A 21,306-nucleotide genomic window follows, 5' to 3' on the forward strand; every position below is an offset into this window, starting at 1 on the left:
GTGGATTTTGTTGCCTCCCTCGACAGTGTGCTGGAGGAGCACCTGAAGACAGCTACCGTTTTTAAGGGCACGTCAAAGACGATACAGAACGAGCTGTTGGACTGTATGCTGTCAGTGCTTAAGGATTACATCCTGGAGGAAGTAAAGAGTGCTGATTTTATCGCCATTCAAGCTGACGAGACGACTGACGCTTTCCACCCACTGCCAGTTGGTGCTTGTGATACGCTACATCGATGCTAAAAGTAACGTCCAAGAGCGTTTTCGAGTTCATTTTGATCGAGAACGCAACCGCCGACACCATCGCTACAGCGCTGCTGGAGAGGCTCAGCACCATACTCTCACATGGACAAAAGGCCAAACTTATTGCCCAGGCTTACGACGGATTAAGTGTGATGAGGGGAGCCACCGGCGGAGTGCAGCGTAAAATAGTGGATGTGTACGAAAATGCGCACTACGTCCACTGCTATGCACATCAGCTGAACCTCATCATGCAGCAGGCTACTTCACGCATCCCCAGGATCGGCACTTTCTTTTCCGACCTTGCAGGATTTTCTGCTTTCTTCTCCAGGTCTCCCAAGCGAACCACCGTGCTTGACGAAGTGGTTGCGCATAGACTCCCCAGAGCCTCTACAACACGGTGGAACTTCCACAGTCGCGCTGTAAACACTGTGTACGCAGTACAGGGATGACCTCCTAACGTGTTTCCAGACCATCAGAGACTCTGGGAACTTTGATGCCCCGACTGTCAGAGAGGCGGGGGCTTTGTGAGGATGCTCGAAGACGAGGCTTTCTGTTTTTTCCTGGCACTGTTCCACAAGATCATGCCAAATGTGGACATGCTTTTCAGCCAGCTGCAGAAGAGGAACATCGACCCTGTCTTCATTAAAGCACTTGTCCAGAGGTTCACAGACAGCATGCTAACAATCAGGTAAATAACTATATTTACTATTGGCTGATAAAGATGTTGTTAGAAAGATGAATAGTTCACTTACAACAGTTTAAAAGCCTAAATGTGTCTGGTCATCAAAGTGAGTGATTATCATAGAGCCGTCACAATTATATTTGTTTTAGTATTTTAAAAGGAAAGAGAAGACACAATCAGACGTTGATAATAATGCAGGAAAGTACTACACAGTTTGTAATAATTATTCAGGTGTCCACCAGGTCAATTTCTAGAAGAGGCCTAGTTGTTATTGAAGATTAACTTTAATGCTAAGTGCACAGCAGAACAAAATGATGTTGCATCCCTCTCACAAATGTAATAGAAAAAGGCTTTAAAACGTAATAACATCAGTTAATTATGTACATCACAGGTTAAAAGCAGTTACTAGACATAGTTTGTGTGTATATACACACTGTCTGTCTGTCTGTCTATATATGTATGTATATATATATATATATATATATATATATATATATATATATATATATATATATATATATTTGTGACGTCACGAGAGGCTACACAGCTTTCAGCGGGATTGCTCAAGTAGTGCAAGGAGACAAGGTTCAAACAAAACAAGGATTTTATTATAGGTCTTGGGAAATTAACGAAAATATAACAAAATTCTGTTCTCTTGTGGCTCTTTAAGGGTTAACAGTTCAGGGATGTCTCTTCCACATCCAAAATCATAATTCTCACTCGCTCAGATAACTTTTCCCCAGCCTTACTGTAGTCCACGTTGCAGCTAGTGGCCAACCCAGCAAAAAAGTCCTTCCAAATGTCTCTCACGTATTTCCACAGGTGCATATATCCAAAGGTGAGTATTTCCCAAAGGTAAGTATCTCCAAATCCTTATATTCCTCATGGAAGTGGACGTGCAGCACTCTTGTCCTCCAGAGAGCCCAGGTTGGAGACTGTGTCTCTTCCCTTCCCAAACCTTCAGCTCATCAGCTCCTCATTTGTTTCAGCTGCGTGGGAAGATTGGCCATAGAGGGGTGGAGTTCCCGACCATACCAGCAGATGGAGCCATAGCTGTCTGGGTTTGCAGCCACCTCAGGGGGATGTAACGTCCCTCCAGGACACAGCCTCTCGTGACATCACACATCCCCCTCCTCGGGACCGACGTCCTCGTCGGGGGTAAAGGCAGCGAAGAAGGCATCACGCCGGGAGAGGGCGTCCGCATTGCCGTGGTGCTTGCCAGACTGCTCTCTCTTCAACTCCTCCAACTCTAGGACCAGGGACTCAGCCTCCTGTTGTCTCTCCTTGAGTTTCTTACTGAACGCATCAGCCTTGGTTTTAGCAGAGTTTAGCTTCTGTTGAGCAGCTTTCAGTTCCTTCTCTCTCTCTGCCTCCGCATTCTTCATCTTGTTCTCCAACACCTTGTACTTCTCCTCTGCCTTCTTCTGGACCTCCTTACTACTGCGCAGGGTCTCCTCACACTCCTCGATGGTCCTGCGCAGCCTCTCCAGCTCCTCCTGTTGCTTAGGGAAGGAGCTCTGTTGGAGTTTAGCCTGGAGGATATCTAACTCTTCTGTCTTCATGTCTAACTGTTGCTTTAACAAACGATACCTCTCAGCGGTCCCCTTCAGACCAGACAGTTCTTTGTCCAGATTCTGTAGCTCCGTCTCTGTGTCGGTCTGGGCACCTGCCATCCCTATCAGAGCCCGGGCGGGAGTGAGTAATTCGGAGGATTGCACCGGAGCCTTCCCAGGATGAGTCTTGCCTCTCCGTTTCCGAGGTACTCGGGTTATCCTCTCCTGAGACTCTCTCCAGAGTGGGTAAAAGGCTGGGCAGTCTCGTCCAATTAGGACAGGGACGGGGAGGGAATCAACCACCCCCGCCGTCGTGTGTATGGTTCCCCGTGTGCTGGTCATTGTAAGTTCAGTAATGGGGTATTCTCTGGTGTCCCCATGGACACAGGAAACTGGGAGGACTTTCCCGGGGTCAGACACGTTGGGCCCACCAAATCCTTACGCACCAGGGTGGCCCGGCTACCAGAATCCAGTAAGGCCTCCACATCATGGTGATTCACAGTTACCGGGCAGGTGGGGGGGTCGATCTGGGCCGCCATCTACGACTCCCAAGAGCGAGGCAAAACGGTGTGTGGGTGCTGAGCTGGAGGACTCCGCAGTGGGCATAGGTTCATCGGCTGGTTTCCCACACTGCCAGGAGATATGTCCCATCTCCCCACACCGGTAACACTGTCGAAGTTTCCCCCTCCTGGTGTACTCTTCTTGGACCCGCCTGGTTTCTGGCTCCCCCTGGAGCCGGGATAAGTCCTGACGTGGCTGGGTTCGAGACCTTGGGGTCCTTTGGACGGGTTCTTCCCATTTGTGGTGGGGGCCGCACTCCTGGGGTCTTTTCGGGAAGCATTCAGCATCTCCGCTGTGGCCTGGTACTTTTCCACAGCTTCCACGGTCAGATCAGCCGTGGTCAAGGCCTGTTGACTGATGAACCGTTTTGCCTCATAAGGCAGGGCGCGTAGGTAACGATCCACCACAACGGCCTCCACCACCGCCGCTGCTGTATTCCTCTGCGGATCCAGCCATTTCCTTGCGATTCGGACAAGTTCATGCATCTGCGCCCGAGGAGGTTGGTCTGGTTGGAAGGTCCAGCTGTGAAAGCGCTGGGCCATACCAAACTTTGTGAGTCCATATCTGCTGAGGATCTCAGACTTCAGGGCATCATAGTCAGTAACCTGGTCAGGGCCCAGGTCCCGGACAGCATTCAGCGATTCCCCGGTTAGAAAGGGGGGCTAACAGACCAACCCACTGTTGCTTGGGCCAGGCTTCCCTAGTGGCCGTGGCCTCAAATGCATGCAGGTATGCCTCAATGTCATCGGTAGCTCCCATCTTAGATATAAAGTCACTTGCCTTTATTGGGCGGGTATTTTGGACCACCCTCTGTCTCTGCAACTGCAATTCCTCTGCCTTCAGAAGGTTGGCTTTCTTTTGCTCCTCCAAGAGAGCCACGTTTGCTTGCATCTGGGCTTGCTGGCCAGCAACAAGGGCTTTCAATATGTCCTCCATTTCAGTCGGGCGGGGAGCCTACGGCCAACTTGGAAAACTGGGTGATCAAACCTTCGGTATCCTCCTCTGACATGCACTATTAACGCTTGAGCGTGCCCGTATTCTCCACCATCTGTGACGTCACGAGAGGCTACACAGCTTTCAGCGGGATTGCTCAAGTAGTGCAAGGAGACAAGGTTCAAACAAAACAAGGATTTTATTATAGGTCTTGGGAAATTAACGAAAATATAACAAAATTCTGTTCTCTTGTGGCTCTTTAAGGGTTAACAGTTCAGGGATGTCTCTTCCACATCCAAAATCATAATTCTCACTCGCTCAGATAACTTTTCCCCAGCCTTACGGTAGTCCACGTTGCAGCTAGTGGCCAACCCAGCAAAAAGTCCTTCCAAATGTCTCTCACGTATTTCCACAGGTGCATATATCCAAAGGTGAGTATTTCCCAAAGGTAAGTATCTCCAAATCCTTATATTCCTCATGGAAGTGGACGTGCAGCACTCTTGTCCTCCAGAGAGCCCAGGTTGGAGACTGTGTCTCTTCCCTTCCCAAACCTTCAGCTCATCAGCTCCTCATTTGTTTCAGCTGCGTGGGAAGATTGGCCATAGAGGGGTGGAGTTCCCGACCATACCAGCAGATGGAGCCATAGCTGTCTGGGTTTGCAGCCACCTCAGGGGGATGTAACGTCCCTCCAGGACACAGCCTCTCGTGACATCACAATATATATATATATATATATATATATATATATATAAAAGTCACTGGTTGTGTGTTGAGGGGGAATTACAGTGAGTTAAGAAGTCTGATTGCAAGTTATCAAATTAAACTTTATTTTTTGGACCCAGGGCCTCAATTCCCTCTTTGTGTGGGGACAGCGCATCTGACGAGCAGCAACAGCCCATCAAGCGACGGAGGATGCTGGGACCAGGAGAACAACAGAGGTTGGCTATAGAGGTAAGTTGTGATGTAATTGTCAGTGTTTCCCCCTAGAACTTTTTTCAGGCCTGGTAGTATGTAGCCAAAACCCTGAACAATCAGCACCTTGGTAATCATATACTTGAGTTGGACATAGGCATGTGTCAGTCAGGATCACTTGCATCAAAATAGCTTAATTGCAAATTAAAGCTGATGATGTATCTTTTACAGGTATGTGATACCATCCTGAGTCATGCCAAAGAGAGGTTCTCCTTCACCCAGCACCTCATCAGCGCAACACTATTGCACGGAGAGTTGTTCCCACAACACAGTGTGAAGTTCCCCGATACAGCGCTTGAAACAACCGTGGAGGCGTACCCCATGTTGAACAAGGCCAAGCTCAAAACCGAACTGTCCCTCATCTATGAGAACAGTGAGTTCAAGGCTTGTAGTGGTGCAGTGCCCCTGTACCAGTTCTTCATGGAGAACAACCTTCAGAGCACTTTCACAGAGACTGCCAGCCTCCTCAAGATCCTCATCACCACACCCATGACAACTGCTGAGTCAGAAAGGTGCTTCTCTACACTGAAAAGGATCAAGACCTTCCTGAGAAACAGCATGACACAGGATCGCCTGAACGCTCTGGCCATGCTCTCCATGGAGAAGAAACTTGTCAGGGACATTCCTGACTTTAATCAAAGGGTCATTGAGAGGTTTGCCACTCAGAAGGACAGACGGGCAAAATTCCTGTACAAATAAGATGACAGACACACACACACAGAGCAGCTCTGGCCGCATGTTTCTTTGTATATAGTTGACCTTAGCATAAAAAATCCAGTTATATATGGTACTCTAGAAAGTCTTAATAGTGTCTTTGCTAATATTACTGTATATATGTTGTTTTGTATCAATTAATTGTTGCAGTTCTGGAGCACATTAACAATTAGTCACATTTAGTATGATCATAAAATACTGTATGCTATTCTTCCAGTCAAAGGTTTGAGTTCATCCACTTGATATCCATTTCTATATTATACATCCTTTTATACAGTGTAAGATTTCCTATAAACTTTATAATAATTTCATGTTATTGTCCACTTTCCACTCTGTTCTGACAGCATGCCTGTTGCGTTGCCTGTTTACTACCAATGGTGAAAAGTTCACTTTAAATGCAAATGAAAGGCTTGGGTTTGTGTAATATGTTTTTGTGTAAGAATGCCTCAACTTTTTAATATTGGCATTAAATAATTACTGAATGTTTCACTGAGCACTGCTGTCCTGCAGTTTGTGTTAAAATATATCGCGATGGTTACAGGAAAAAAAAAGTATGGCACAGCCCCACCGAGAATATTTTTCACCAGCCGCCACTGGTGGCAAAACACCAGTTCTTAAGGGCTGTTGACTGTGACTGCTAGTTTTGGGTTGTCACCAGTAGTTATTTATCCGTTCAAGTATTGATTACAGCCTGAATGCCTGGCCTGTGGTTATGGAGGACTGCATCTTTGCGCCCCCATGCAATGTATTGTTCTGCAAAATAAGCATAAAGTGCTAAGTACACAAAGTGTGGAGATATCCAACCCATATGATTAAGCTGTAAAGTCTCAAAGTAACATTTCACTTGTTTGCAATGTATGCTGTTTAAACGCAGTGCCAAACATTGGGATGCTGGACACAAGCAGGGATGATGAGTGCAATCTAGATGAGACAGAAGATGTGTCAGCAGTGGGCACAGAAAATGACATGTTTGACTGTTTCAAATCGGAGAGGACTTCACCATGTGAACGCACGGAGCCTGCTGCCGAAATTAGAGGAATTAAAACTCCTCGCTTCTAACACCCGGGCTGCAGCAGTTGCTGTGACTGAGACATGGCTCGATGGGTCAATTGAGGACAATGATGTTGAGCTAGCTGGTTATAGCATTCATAGAATTGACCAAAACTGAAACGGTGGCGGGGTGTGTGTTTTTACTAGGAATTATGTGCATTTTAACCCTCGTTCAGATCTGAAAATGGATGGACTTGAGGTTGCGTGGGTAGATATACTTCTTCCTAAATGTCGTCCTATACTTGTTGGTGTGTGCTATCGGCCTCCTAAGCAGAATAATTTCTATGATTTACTTGAATCGAATTGCTGTGATCACAATGTATTTGCTGATAGGGAATGTATTCTGCTTGGCAATTTTAATACAAATGTGCAGTTATCACCCAAGAAATGTACACTAGTAAATGCCCTGTATAACTTTAATCAGTTTATTTGGACTGATACAACTGATTGTTGAGCCAACCCGGGTGTGTATTGACAGTAAATCAACTTTGGATTTGATTATTGTATCAGACCAAGAGAACGTCTGTCAGTCAGGAGTCTTAAATATTGGTTTTAGTGATCATATGGGAACCTACTGTACCCGTAAGAAATCCAAAATGCTACTTGAGCCAGGTAATAACTACATGAAGGTACAGTTTATGAAACAATACTCAAAGGAATGTTTTGTAGAAGTACTTGGAAATTTGGATTGGTCTCATGTACTAAACTGTGATGATGTTGATCAAGCTTGGTATCTTTTTAAAGATATGTTTGTCTGCACTCGACTCTGGCTCCGATGAAACAAATTCAAATCAAACAGCGGTCAGGGAAATGGATCACTTCCGAGATCTTAGACCTCATAAGGAAAAGGGATCGCTACCTGGCCAAATTCAAAGGACAAATCTACAACAAGATCATGATGGTTATATTAACTGGAGAAACCAGGCAAGATACAAAATGGATAAGGCCAAATCCCAACATTACATAGACGATGTTAATGTCAACTTATATCAGCCTCGTAAACTGTGGAAAATGTTAAAAGGACATTGGCTCAAAAACTTCCCATAAGGTAAAATCCTGTAGTATTGGCCTGAATATTGATGATGTTTTATGTTATGACCAAGCAAAGGCTGCAAATTATTTTAACACATTTTTTTACCACTATAGCCTCATCTCTGGTAAAGAAGTTACCGACCTGCTCTGGACACTACGGCCAGTCTTTCATTAACAACTTTTACCATAGCAAAGATATCACAAATTATTTGTTTGAGCTGTGCATGGTAACAGAGGACAAAGTTTCCAATCTACTGTGCTTAATGAGCACAAACCATGCAACTGGGCTGGATAACCTTCCTGCAAGATTCATAAAGGATAGTGCTTGTGTCACTGCTAAAATGATAACGCATATTGTAAACCTTTCTATTAGTAGTGGTACATTTCCCAATGATCTCAAAACAGCCCGGGTGGTTCCGTTCCACAAGAAGAGCAGTAAAACAAATGTAGGAAACTACAGGCCTGTGTCGATCCTCAGCACCTTATCCAAAGTTGTTGAGAGATTTGTTTTGAATCAACTTGAGGGATACCTTCTCGAGCACAAACTTCTTTATGAACTCCCAATCTGGCTTTAGAACAGCTCATTCCACTGATACTTGCCTTATCCACCTTTTTGACCACCTCAAGCAGGAAAGTGAGAAGGGGAACTATACAGGTATGGTCACTGTACACTTTCTACTACTATACACTTGACACTGTGGACCATGATATTCTCCTGATGAAACTGAAATGCATGGGTCTAAATGATGTAGCAGTGAATTGGTTTAGGTCTTATCTGACCAGCAGAACACAAGTATGTAATGTTGGTGATGTTCTGTCAGAGGCCAAATAAATATCCTGTGGAGTACCGCAGGGATCAATTTTAGGGCCTCTCTTATTTCTTATATAAGTTTTTGATATGCCAGATACAGTAAAGTGCAAACTCCTGCTTCATGCTGATGACTCAGCCATACTGGTATCAGGGAAGGATACAGTTTACATAGAGGAGACCCTGAGTAAGGAATTGCATTTTGTTAGAGATTGGTTGACTGACAACAAATTGTCGCTACATTTGGGAAAAACTGAATCGGTTTCGTTTGGAACAAAACGTAGATTGCTTAGGGCTGATAAGATAAAGGTAAACTGTGCAGGCAAGGAGATTGAATCTAAAACAAGTGTAACTTATCTTGGTGTGTCCCTAGATCAATCCCTTTCTGGAGACCTGATTGCTGCTAAAATTCTTTCTAAAATGGCGAACAAATTGATTTTTTGTATATCGTAACACTAGATATTTTAACATCAAAGTTAAGAAACTGCTGGTCTCAAACTTGATTCAGTGTCATTTTGATTATGCATGCTCTGCTTGGTATAGTGGGCTATCAAAAAAGCTGAAAAAGAGAATGCAGGTCATGCTAAATAATGTTATCAGGTATATGCTGAATGTCGCCCCTAGGACCCATATAGGGGTACAGGAGTTCTGGGAGGTGGGCTTGTTGCCTTTGGAGTCCAGAATGGACCAACTTAAACTTAATCATATGTTTGACATCTTAAATGACTGTGTCCCAGGTTATATGAAAAACCACATTGATATGGTCTATAACCAACACAGTTACAATACCAGAGCTAGTGTTACTTCTTGTAAAATCCCTAGAGCAAACAGTACTGCGAGAAGCACGTTTTTCTATACAGGCATTTGTCTATGGAATAGCCTCCCCTTGGAGATCAAGCAAAGAAAAAGTAGAAATAGCTTTAAAAAGTAGGCAAAGGTTTTCATTTGGACAAGGTTGTCTAAGAAAACAAACCACTCCACTGCCCCTTGTGCCCCCTACTGCTGGTCAGGTGTATTGATTTGAATGATAGGTATGATGTGCAATGAATCTGGTTGATTTTTAAGGTTAGGGAAAAGTGTAGTGAATAGTGCCACTTTTTAGGATGTCAATATACATTTTTATGGTTATTTGTAATTTTGTCTTGCCTTTTAATCATTATATGTGTTATTGTTTTTACCATCGAGGACCACTTTGGAAACAAGCATTTTAATTAATACTTTTAAGTGATATCCTCTGGGTCCACATTGTACATTTTGTTGTATATGTCTGTTACCCAAAATAAATTCAATTAAATAATAAACACAATTTTCTCAAACTGTAATGGCATACTTTGTCATAATCAACTGTGATAATTGTCTGGTAAAATATATCATTGAGTCATTCCTTCTAACATTCTGATCTACAACAGTGAGTACAGAGATGCCCAAAGTGGTCAAAATGCAAATCCCAACATAATTTGGAGGGTCGAACCTAGGGGTGTGAACGTTTAAACGAAATTGGGATTCCTAACGGAAAAACAATGTTTACCCCCCTTCACAAAACTAAAATCACAGTGCAGCTGGCTCGCCTGCTCTTTCTCTTCGCTAATGATGCGAGTGTGTCTTCAGTCTTCAGTCTGTTGCGTGTAGAATATCCTAGCCTATTCATTGATGATAGTCCCTGCTTTACTGAAGTTGCGAGACAAGAAATTGCGAAATACAGCATTCCGGCATGCCCATCCTCTCTCTCTCTCTCCGTCCCTTGCTAGCTCGCTATGAAAGTGTTTGTGTTCTCGGAAGTACGGCAACTAATCAGTCTCCTCCATTCCAAAAATACTGAATCTTAGGAGTCGATTCCCCCCATACCTATTCACAACTTAACCCGCAAGACAATGCGCTGTAGGATGTTGGTACCCAGCCAGGCGCTAATGTGTCTCCCTCCGCACTGAAGCATACCACACTGCATCCCACTGCTGGCTTGCCTCTGAAGCTAAGCAGGGTTGGTCCTGGTCGGTCCCTGGATGGGAGACTAGATGCTGCTGGAAGTGGTGTTGGAGGGCCAGTAGGAAGCACTCTCCTCTGGTCTAAAAAAATATTAGCCCAATGCCACAGTGCAGTGATTGGGGACATTACCGTGTGTAGGATGCCGTCTTTCAGATGGGACGTTAAGCGGGTGTCCTGACTCTCTGTGGTCACTAAAGATCCCATGGCACTTATGGTAAGAGTAGGGGTGTTAACCCCGGTGTCCTGGCTAAATTGGCCATCATGGCCACCTAATCATCCCCAGCTTCCAATTGGCTCATTCATCCCCCCTCCTCTCCCCTTTAACTATTCCCCAGGTTGTTGCTGTGAATGAGAATGTGTTCTCAGTCAACTTACCTGGTAAAATAAGGTTCTATATATATTAAAATAATGAATGGGCGATAATTGTGCACGTCACTTCACAACTGAATTTAAATTAGGCTTAACTGAATGATAAGGAGGTTGATTTAATTTATAACAACAAAAGTGTAATGACGAGTTTGTGTTATGCCTATTTATCAGCATTGGCGCTCATGTTTTTAGCAAATAATTTGACCGCACGGCTTGCGGGTTGACACTGTATCATTCTCTTTTACGTTTTACTTTGTACAAATAAGCTGTTACAGGACTGTTTTATTTACTATAACTTTATTACTGAATGTATTGTAACGGAAACGAAAACATGCTACGTGTTGCAGTAGGCTTTTAGAATAATGCAAAACATATCCTTGACTCTGGGTTGATGAGCGAGGGGAAGCAAACGATGCCAGTCAGCCTGCGCATCGAAACTACACCTACCAGATGGACTAAATGCCTTTTATGCTCGCTTCGAGGCAAGCAACACTGAAGCATGCATGAGAGCACCAGCTGTTCCGGATGACTGTGTGATCACGTAATCCAGACGGATTACCAGGACGTGTACTCAGAGCATGCGCTAACCAACTGGCAAGTGTCTTCACTGACATTTTCAACCTCTCCCTGACCGAGTCTGTAATACCTACATGTTTCAAGCAGACCACCATAGTCCCTGTGCCCAAGAAAGCGAAGGTAACCCTCATAAATGACTACCGCCCTGTAGCACTCACGTCGGTAGCAATGAAGAGCTTTGAAAGGCTGGTCATAGCTCACATCAACACCATTATCCCAGAAACCCTAGACCTAGGGGTCACGGGAGGATTTTAAAGGGTCGCGGAACTTGTGCAAGAATACATTATTTTTTATTTAAACAACATTATTTTGAAAAGTAACCTTCGCACCAAAACCTTTATTTTGAAAGGATACTGCCGCACTGCTTATTGTTGCTGACTTTACACAACGTTACCGCTACACACAGGCTGCACCGCTTATTGTTGCTGACTTTACACGTGCATCGCGTCCGCAATGGTGAAATGGCTATCTACGTTCGGTCTCGGAGGGTTTTCGCGCTGCACACACTCACTGACCAATACAATAACGTTCTCTGATTCAATGAAAATGACATTCTCGACACACACACACACACACACACACACACTGATCCAATAAAAATGTCATTCTGCAACATTGTTTTGTTTTAAATGTGACACATCCAATCAGATAATACAGATCTTCTGACAGCTAGCTTGGTTGACAGCTAACTATGCAGATGTGTTCTGCAGGCATTGCACATGTGGATAGTTAGCTGTCATTTAACTCATGTAGGCTAGCTGTCAGAGTAAACTAATGGACACGTTTTTAAAACGGGCAGCTCCCTTTTAATCTACTGCTGCTTCCAATGTCAACAACAAGGCAGACAACCCGGTCCCTGCCAAGAAGAGAAAATACCACCCCGACTTCATCAAATATGGTTTTACATATAAAGAATACAGGAAGGGTGAGTGTAGACCGCAGTGCGTCCTATGCAACGAGCTGTTAGCTAATGAGAGCATGAAACCCTCCAAAATTAAAAGGCATCTGGACACCAAGCATCCAAGCCACAAAAATAAGACAGCTGACTTAAAAAAAAAGAAAATGTAAATATCTGGAGGCCTTACAAGATTGATTGAAGAACGTATTGACAGTAGAAGAAAAGCCAAACCTTGTGGCCCAGCGCATTGCTAAGTGCAAAAAAGCCCACACCAGTGCAGAGGATCTCATACTCCTTGCTGCGATTAATATGTGCAGTGAAATCTTGGGAGAGTGAGCCGCCAACAAACTTAAAACCATACCCCTATCCAATGACACCATGAGGAGGAGAATACAGGACATATGAGGTCATAACACGGCAGACATCAGAGCACATCAGTGCAAATGGACATTTCGCACTGCAGCTTGATGAATCCACCGATGTGGCTAACCATGCAATTCTAATGGTCTATGTCAGACACGTCTGGGATAATAACTTCAAGGAGCAGTTCCTTTTTAGTGCTGATTTGCCCACCACCACCACCACTGCAGATGCTGTCTTTAACACAATGAATATGTACCTAGCTCCGTGGGACTGGACTGGGATGGGTGCGTCGGTGTGACCACTGATGGGGCAGCTGCCATGACGGGAAAGCACTCCGGGGTAGTAAAGTGGATCCTGGAGAGAGCACAGAGTGCGAGGTGGAACCACTGCTTCCTACACAGGGAGGAATTGGCAACGAAGGACATGGTGCCTGAGTTCCACGCCACTCTACAGGATGTGATCAAGTGTGTCAACTATATCAAAAAGAGTTCCACGAAAAGCAGGTGTTTCCAGGCCTTCTGCAGGGATATGGGGAGCGAGCACCAGCAGGTGCTTTATCATGCAGAGGTCCGCTGGCTTTCCAGGGGTAAAGTGTTGGGTTGCTTTTATGCGCTTCAAGCGGAGATTGCGGTGTTTCGTTCAGAAAACAAGTCACCTCTGGCCGAACATTTCGATTGTGAGGAATGGATTGCGCAGGTTGGATATTTTTGATCATCTGAATTCGCTCAATGTGTCATTGCAAGGGAGGGGGCACAATCAATTTGAACAGAGGGACAAAGAGGATGCCTTCAAGATGACGCTTACCGTTTGGGCAAATCATGTTTCTAACAGGAGGATTGACAGGTTTCCCAATGCTGATTTTGAGATTCAGAATCTGATCAACAAAGCGCACGGCGACACATTGAAAAAAAAAACAAACATTAAACAGCATATTGTCAAGCTGCAGGGAAAAGACCCCTTTCGAGTGGAGATGGGAAGCGTCACGTTGCCAAGCAACGAAGAAGAGCTGTGGAGCTGGTGGAGCCGTCGTTTGATACCGGACTGAACATGCGCTTCCCGGAAATGACACTGCCTCAGTTCTGGTGAAGCGTAGAGGGAGAGTATCCTGCTCTCACCTGTCATGCAATCGGAATCATGCTACTGTTCAGCACTACCTATCTGTGTGAAAGTGGCTTCTCTGCTATGGCTGTGCTGAAAACTAAAAGCAGAAACAAACTGGACAGCCAGCATGACCTCCGAGTTTCCCTGTCAACCATCCCCCCAGACTTCAATAAACGTATCAAACTGAAGTAACACCCCCAGCTTTCCCACTGATAGGCCACACACACACACACAATAAATAAACAGGTTAATGAATTATTGTTCACTATGTTAATTATTATTGTTAATTAATTCTGACATTCATACATTTTATTGAACTGAATAAAAGATTACACCTTTAAAAAATATTTTCAAGGTTGTGAAACTATTCACACGGTAATTAATTATCAAGAATTCCTAATGATTGTTGTTTTTTCTATTTTAAAACACTGGTATGTGTTACTGTTCATTAACATTATTGGACTGGTTTTGATGTCATGTTCTGAGTCTGATCATTTATTACACGCCACTCCTGAACTGGTCGCCTAATTAAATGGCTTATTCTCTTGAATTGATAAATGGCTGTGTAATGACTTTCTTTAATAACATAATAGTAGCCCATTGAAACAGTCTATTTTGCAAGTAAAGCCTGCCCAGGAAGGCAGCTGCAATACAACATTACAAAATGTAATCATCAACAGTCCATAATATTGGGTCACGACTCAATTGTCATTATCAAATGTGGGTCCCCAGGCAAAACCAGATGAGAACCACTGCCCTAGACCCACTCCAATTCGCATACCGCCCCAACAGATCATGCAATCTCAATCGCACTCCACACTGCCCTTTCCCATCTGGAAAAAAGGAACACCTATGTGAGAATGTTGTTCCTGGACTACAGCTCAGCGTTCAACACTATAGTGCCCACAAAGCTCATCACTAAGCTAAGGACCCTGGGACTAAACACCTCCCTCTGCAATTGCATCCTGGACTTCCTGACGGGCCGTCCCCAGGTGGTAAGGGTAGGCAATAACACATCTGCCACAACTGCATGGCCAAACACGACTCCAACACCATCATTAAGTTTGCTGACGACACAAGGGTGGTAGGCCTGATCATCAACAACGATGAGACAGCCTATGGGGAGGAGGTCAGAGACCTGGCAGTGTGGTGCCAGGACAACAACCTCTCCCGGCACGATAATCCCTTTTCCCCCTCAGTAGACTGAAAAGATTTGTCATGGGTCCCCAGATCCTCAAAAGGTTCTACAGCTGCACCATTGAGAGCATCTTGACTGGCTGCATCACCGCCTGGTATGGCAACTGCTCGGCATCAGACCATAAGGCGCTACAGAGTGTAGTGAGTACAGCCCAGTACATCACTGGGGCCAAGATTCCCGCCATCCAGGACCTATATATTAGGCGGTGTCAGAGGAAGGCCCAAAAAATTGTCACTCCAGTCACTCAAGTCATAGACTGTTCTCTCTGCTACCGCATGGCAAGCGGTACCGGAGTGCCAAGTCTAGGTCCAAAAGGCTCCTTAACAGCTTCTACCCCCAAGCCATAAGACTACTGAACAATTAATCAAATGGCCACCCAGACTATTTACATTGACCCCCTCCCCCTTTGTTTTTACACTGCTACTACTCGCTGTTTAGTATCTATGCAGTCACTTTACCCCTACCTACATGTACAAATTACCTCGACTAACCTGTCCCCCGCACATTGAATCGGTACTGGTACTGTGGTGGAAAATTACAAATTAGACATACTATGCTGTTTGTTACTTAGAGAATTGTCTATTGTTATATGCTAGTGTTTTTTCTACTGATACAAACTGTCTTTGTGTAACTTAGTCATGCGGTCAAGGGCCGTTTGGGGGTGACCACAGTAAGTGGTACATCCTGTTCTTTTGTTATCTGCCAAGGGCACAGTGATCAATTAGCCTTTTAAAATGATAAACTTGGATTAGCAAACACAACGTGCCATTGGAACACAGGACTGATGGTTGCTGATAATGGGCCGCTGTACGCCTATGTAGATATTCCATTAAAAATCAGCCATTTCCAGCTATAATAGCCATTTACAACATCAATTTGATGTTATTTTAATGGACAACATTTTTTGCTTTTCTTTCGAAAACAAGTACATTTCTAAGTGACCCCAAACTTTTGAACGGTAGTGTATATGTTTAAACGTTAAGCAAAATTGTCCATTTGTCACATTCGTGGTCGAACCCCCAACAGGTCTGAACTGTATGCACAGACAGGGCTGGGAGTATCTCCTTGTCTGTCGGGCTGAATATATTACAATACCAATAACCCTGTAACACCAACAGGGAAACCCCACACAGCCTTTTCTCTGTCAGGGGTCCCCTGCTTATATTAACGTAGTCATATCTATGGGCTAAACATAACCTTTCAGCAGAACCTTAGAAACCATTTTGGACCTCCACTCCATTTCTTCCTAAAAATGACAATTTCTTGCAGATCTTTTCTCATTTGGTAGATGTATTTTGTTACATAGAAGGCACATGGAGCTAGCATATATGGAGGTACATGGAGTTAGCATATCTGAAGGTAGGCCTACATGGAGTTGACAACATGGAGGTACATGTTACCGACAGCGTCATTCTCACCTTGGAACCCAAGTCAAACTTGAATTTGCTATTGTCCTCCTCCACTTTGTCCCCTGAGGCCATCTCTTTGGTCTTCATGGCACTGTACAGCACTGAGGTGATCTTCAACATCTCTTTCACAGCGTAGCCATCAGCCTGGTACAGACGCTTTGTGTTCACCTTGATGTGAGCCTTTGTTGCCTGGAATCAGGTGAAAAACACATTTTGAGTTCCCCCTCCAAAACCTGTTAGCCTCGTAAACTACACATTCCCTTATTCTATGAAGACATTAGCACTTCAAATTAAAGTGGCCTTGTAGAACAGTTACTACAAAATAATACGATATGCAATAATAGACAAATATGGGAGGTCTCAAAATAAACAAAATATTGATAAACAGTCAAATAAATTAAACAAATGGCGTGGCTGTGAATCCGACTTCTCTGGACCCCTCTTCCCGATAGCTAAAGGTACCGAAGCTTCCGCTCATGTACTTGACGCACTGTCTCTGCTCGACTCGTTCGGCTGCTCAGAGAACAGGCTACTCTGGTGAATGGTGCCCATTTAACAAAGTAAGACCAAGGCTGATGGGACTTTAGCTCTGGGGAAAACGGATCTAGGGGGGTGAGATGCGGCGCAGCCTTGGCCTTAAACAAATGACAGTACATCTTTACCATAAATTGGGCCACTGCCTTTATGAAGAAAATCCTGTCTGTCTCCGTGTCCACGTCACTCGGTATGTCCATTTGCGGTTCATATCTGTTGGAACAACAGAAACGTAGGATAAAAGAAAAATCATTGCAGTAGTGTGCTGTATCGTATGCATTTGTCAGATGACTAGCTACTGCATTTGTCAGACTTCGCCTATTTCTCACCTTTTCACAAGCCAAATGAGAATTTCTGCCACCAGGGTAAAGTTGGGGGTCCTGAAGTTCTCCATTGATATCAAGCGAGGATAGCCCAGAGCCCGCATCATTTCTGTGAAATCTGTTAAGAGATGGTAATTTGCATATTAACTTAGATTAACTAACTACTTTCTGCTGGCTGATACACAATAAGTTGGAAACCAGTAGAAAAAAGGTAACTAGTGTCATGATGCCTGGACCAATAGGTTCAATATTAACTATCTGCTACCATAAATAGCAAAGAAGCTAGATTACTTTGGCAGATAGCTACCCTGTATTGTAAACCTTAGGATAAACAGCTTGTTTTCATCACCTAGCTAACGTTATCTAATGTTATAGAATATCACAGTTTCAGTCATGATACCCATAAAAAAAACCTAGTGGTCAAACACGGAAATGGTTCCAATCGTTTTTTTCACCATCAATTTCTCCCATAGGGGATTTCACAACCACTTCAAATAAGGTATGTGTTTCGTGTAGGCTTACCCAGACGTGACATTTTGATAATGGGTGTAATTCTCTCGGACAAGGTGACTTTTATCAATACATTCGCTTTCATTTACCCTATAAAAATGAAATGCTAATTGCTAGTTAACTAACTTAGATGGTAAAGAGGCGTTCTTAATAATGTTTGTTTGTGTCTGATGGGTGGGTACTTCAGGTAATCCTTGACTTGTAGTAGGCAAGACAAGACTTTGCACAACTCTTAGGGCAACATTGCTCAAGCTCACTACATTTGGTTGGGAATCATTGATGGACAACAATATTCAAACTTTATTTCTGATTTTCAAGCAAATGTAAGTCAGGACTGAGACTAGACCACTCAGGAACACTCAACACTTCTTGGAAAGCCATTCTGGTGTGTCTTTGGCATTAACATTTGTGTAAATTGTCTCGCTGAAAAATAACCTAACCCTGGGATAGTTTTTCAGAAGACTGAGGAAGGTTTTCCTCTAACTTTTTACCTGGGCTTGGCTCCTTTCATATTTATTTTGAACTTGAAAAAATCCCCAGTCCCTACCGATGACAAGCATACCCATAACATGATTCCACCAACACAATACTTGAAAATAGAGAGGGTTTCACTATGTGTTGTGTTGTATTTGATTTGACTTAACCCTGTAGTTTTTAATTTAGGCCAGAAAGTACATTTATTTGCCGTGTTGTCTTGCAGTATTACTTAACAGCCTTGTTGCAAACAGAATGGATGATTTGGAGTGGATTTTCTAACACAGGCTTTCTTTCCACTTGGTGAAAAAAAAGTTAAAGGGGTGTTAAGGAGTGTGGATGTCGGATCACCACCTCAAGCTGAACCTCCGCAAGACGGAGCTGCTCTTCCTCCCGGGGAAGGACTGCCCGCTCCATGATCTCGCCATCACGGTTGACAACTCCATTGTGTCCTCCTCCCAGAGTGCGAAGAACCTTGGCGTGACCCTGTCGTTCTTCGCTAACATCAAAGCGGTGACCCGATCCTGCAGGTTCATGCTCTACAACATTCGCAGAGTACGAACCTACCTTACACAGAAAGCGGCACAGGTCCTGATCCAGGCACTTGTCACCTCCCGTCTGGATTACTGCAACTCGCTGTTGGCTGGGCTCCCTGCCTGTGCCATTAAACCCCTTCAACTTATCCAGAACGCTGCAGCCCGTCTGGTGTTCAACCTTCCCAAGTTCTCTCATGTCACCCCGGTCCTCCGCACACTCCACTGGCTTCCAGTTGAGGCTCGCATCTACTACAAGACCATGGTGCTTGCCTACGGAGCTGTGAGGGGAATGGCACCTCCTTACCTTCAGGCTCTGATCAGACCCTACACCCAAACGAGGGCACTACGTTCATCCACCTCTGGCCTGCTGGCCCCCCTACCTCTACGGAAGCACAGTTCCCACTCAGCCCAGTCAAAGCTATTTGCTGCTCTGGCACCCCGATGGTGGAACAAGCTCCCCCACGATGCCAGGACAGCGGAGTCACTGACCACCTTCCGGAAACACTTGAAACCCTACCTCTTTAAGGAATACCTGGAATAGTATAAAGTAATCCTTCTTCCCCCACACCCCATAAAAAAATATAAAGGTGGTTGTCCCACTGGCTATCATAAGTTGAATACACCAATTTGTAAGTCGCTCTGGATAAGAGCATCTGCTAAATGATGTAAATGTAATGTAAATGTGTAGACTTTCTATAGGCACACTTGTGTTCAGATTACTTGTATTTTGCTAAATTAGTACCTTACAAACTGTACACACACCAACATTTGCCAAGCGCCCACTCGAAGCTTGTTCTACCGTAATCAATAGTCCACGCAAATGAATCACTCACTTCGATATTGTATGGAAATCAATGGAACTGGGACAATTCGCTACGTGCCATTTGCGCTCTTCTAAAAGACAAACCTCAAAGATACATATACAGTGCATTCGGAAAGTATTCAGAGCCCTTGACTTTTTCCACATTTTGTTACGTTACAGCCTTATTTTAAAATGTATTAAATTAAATGTTTTCCCCATTAATCTACACACATTACCCCATAATGACAAAGCGAAAACAAGTTTTCATAATTTTTTGTAAATGTCTTACAAATAAAAAACAGAAATACCTTCCTACCCTGTGCTATGAGACTTGAAATTGAGCTCAGGTGCATCCTGTTTCCATTGATCATCCTTGAAATGTTTCTACAACTTGATTGGATCCACCTGTGGTAAATTCAATTGATTGAACATGATTTGGAAAGGCACACACCGGTCTATATAAAAGGTCCCACAGTTGACAGTGCATGTCAGAGAAAAAACCAATCCATGAGGTCGAAGGAATTGTCCGTAGAGCTCCGAGACAGGATTGTGTCGAGGCACAGATCTGGGGAAGGGTACCAAAACATTTATGCAGCATTGAAGGTCCCCAAGAACACAGTGGCCTCCATCATTCTTAAATGGAAGAAGTTTGGAACCACCAAGACTCTTCCTAGAGCTGGCCGCCCGGCCAAAAAATAAAAAACTTAAATATCACATTTACATAAGTATTCAGACCCTTTACTCAGTACTTTGTTGAAGCACCTTCGGCAGCAGTTACAGGCTCAAGTCTTCTTGGGTATGACGCTACAAGCTTGGCACACCTGTATTTGGGGAGTTTCTCCCATTCTTCTCTGCAGCCGCGAGCTGCCCAGTGACACAAGACTTCCAGACGAGCTAAACCACTTCTATGCTCGCTTCGAGGCAAGCAACACTGAAGCATGCATGAGAGCACCAGCTGTTCCGGATGACTATGTGATCACGCTCTCCGTAGCCGATGTGAGTAAGACTTTTAAGCAGGTCAACATTCACAAGGCCACAGGGCCAGACGGATTACCAGGACGTGTACTCCAAGCATGTGCTGACCAACTGGCAAGTGTCTTCACTGACATTTTCAACATGTCCCTGACTGAGTCTGTAATACCAACATGTTTCAAGCAGACCACCATAGTCCCCGTGCCCAAGGACACTAAGATAACCTGCCTAAATGACTACCGACCCGTAGCACTGACGTCTGTAGCCATGAAGTGCTTTGAAAGGCTGGTCATGGCTCACATCAACACCATTATCCCAGAAACCCTAGACCCACTCCAATTTGCATACCGCCCCAACAGATCCACAGATGATGCAATCTCTATTGCACTCCACACTGCCCTTTCCCACCTGGACAAGAGGAACACCTACATGAGAATGCTATTCATTGACTACAGCTCAGCATTCAACACCATAGTGCACTCAAAGCTCAACACCTCCCTCTGCAACTGGATCCTGGACTTCCTGAAGGGCCACCCCCAGGTGGTAAGGGTAGGTAACAACACATCTGCCACACTGATCCTCAACACAGGGGCCCCTCAGGGGTGCGTGCTCAGCCACCTCCTGTACTCCCTGTTCACCCATGACTGCATGGCCAGGCACGACTCCAACACCATCATTAAGTTTGCCGACGACACAACAGTGGTAGGCCTGAT

General features: G+C 44.4%; 1 protein-coding gene across 2 annotated transcripts in view; it reads right to left on the bottom strand.

Moving 5' to 3' along the window:
- cluap1 (clusterin associated protein 1) overlaps positions 1-21,306 on the bottom strand; it is a 40,113-nt gene that overhangs the window by 12,344 nt on the left and 6,463 nt on the right. For both annotated transcript variants that reach the window (XM_041877477.1, XM_041877468.1), the window contains exons 3-5: positions 17,306-17,417; positions 17,105-17,189; positions 16,452-16,631 (exon numbers count right to left, since the gene is read on the bottom strand). In XM_041877477.1, coding sequence (XP_041733411.1) covers positions 16,452-16,631; positions 17,105-17,189; positions 17,306-17,417 — 377 coding nt within the window. The remainder of the gene's footprint in view (positions 1-16,451; positions 16,632-17,104; positions 17,190-17,305; positions 17,418-21,306) is intronic.

This window comes from Coregonus clupeaformis, chromosome 1 (assembly GCF_020615455.1).
Source record: "Coregonus clupeaformis isolate EN_2021a chromosome 1, ASM2061545v1, whole genome shotgun sequence".
In the NCBI taxonomy this organism is placed as follows: domain Eukaryota; kingdom Metazoa; phylum Chordata; class Actinopteri; order Salmoniformes; family Salmonidae; genus Coregonus; species Coregonus clupeaformis.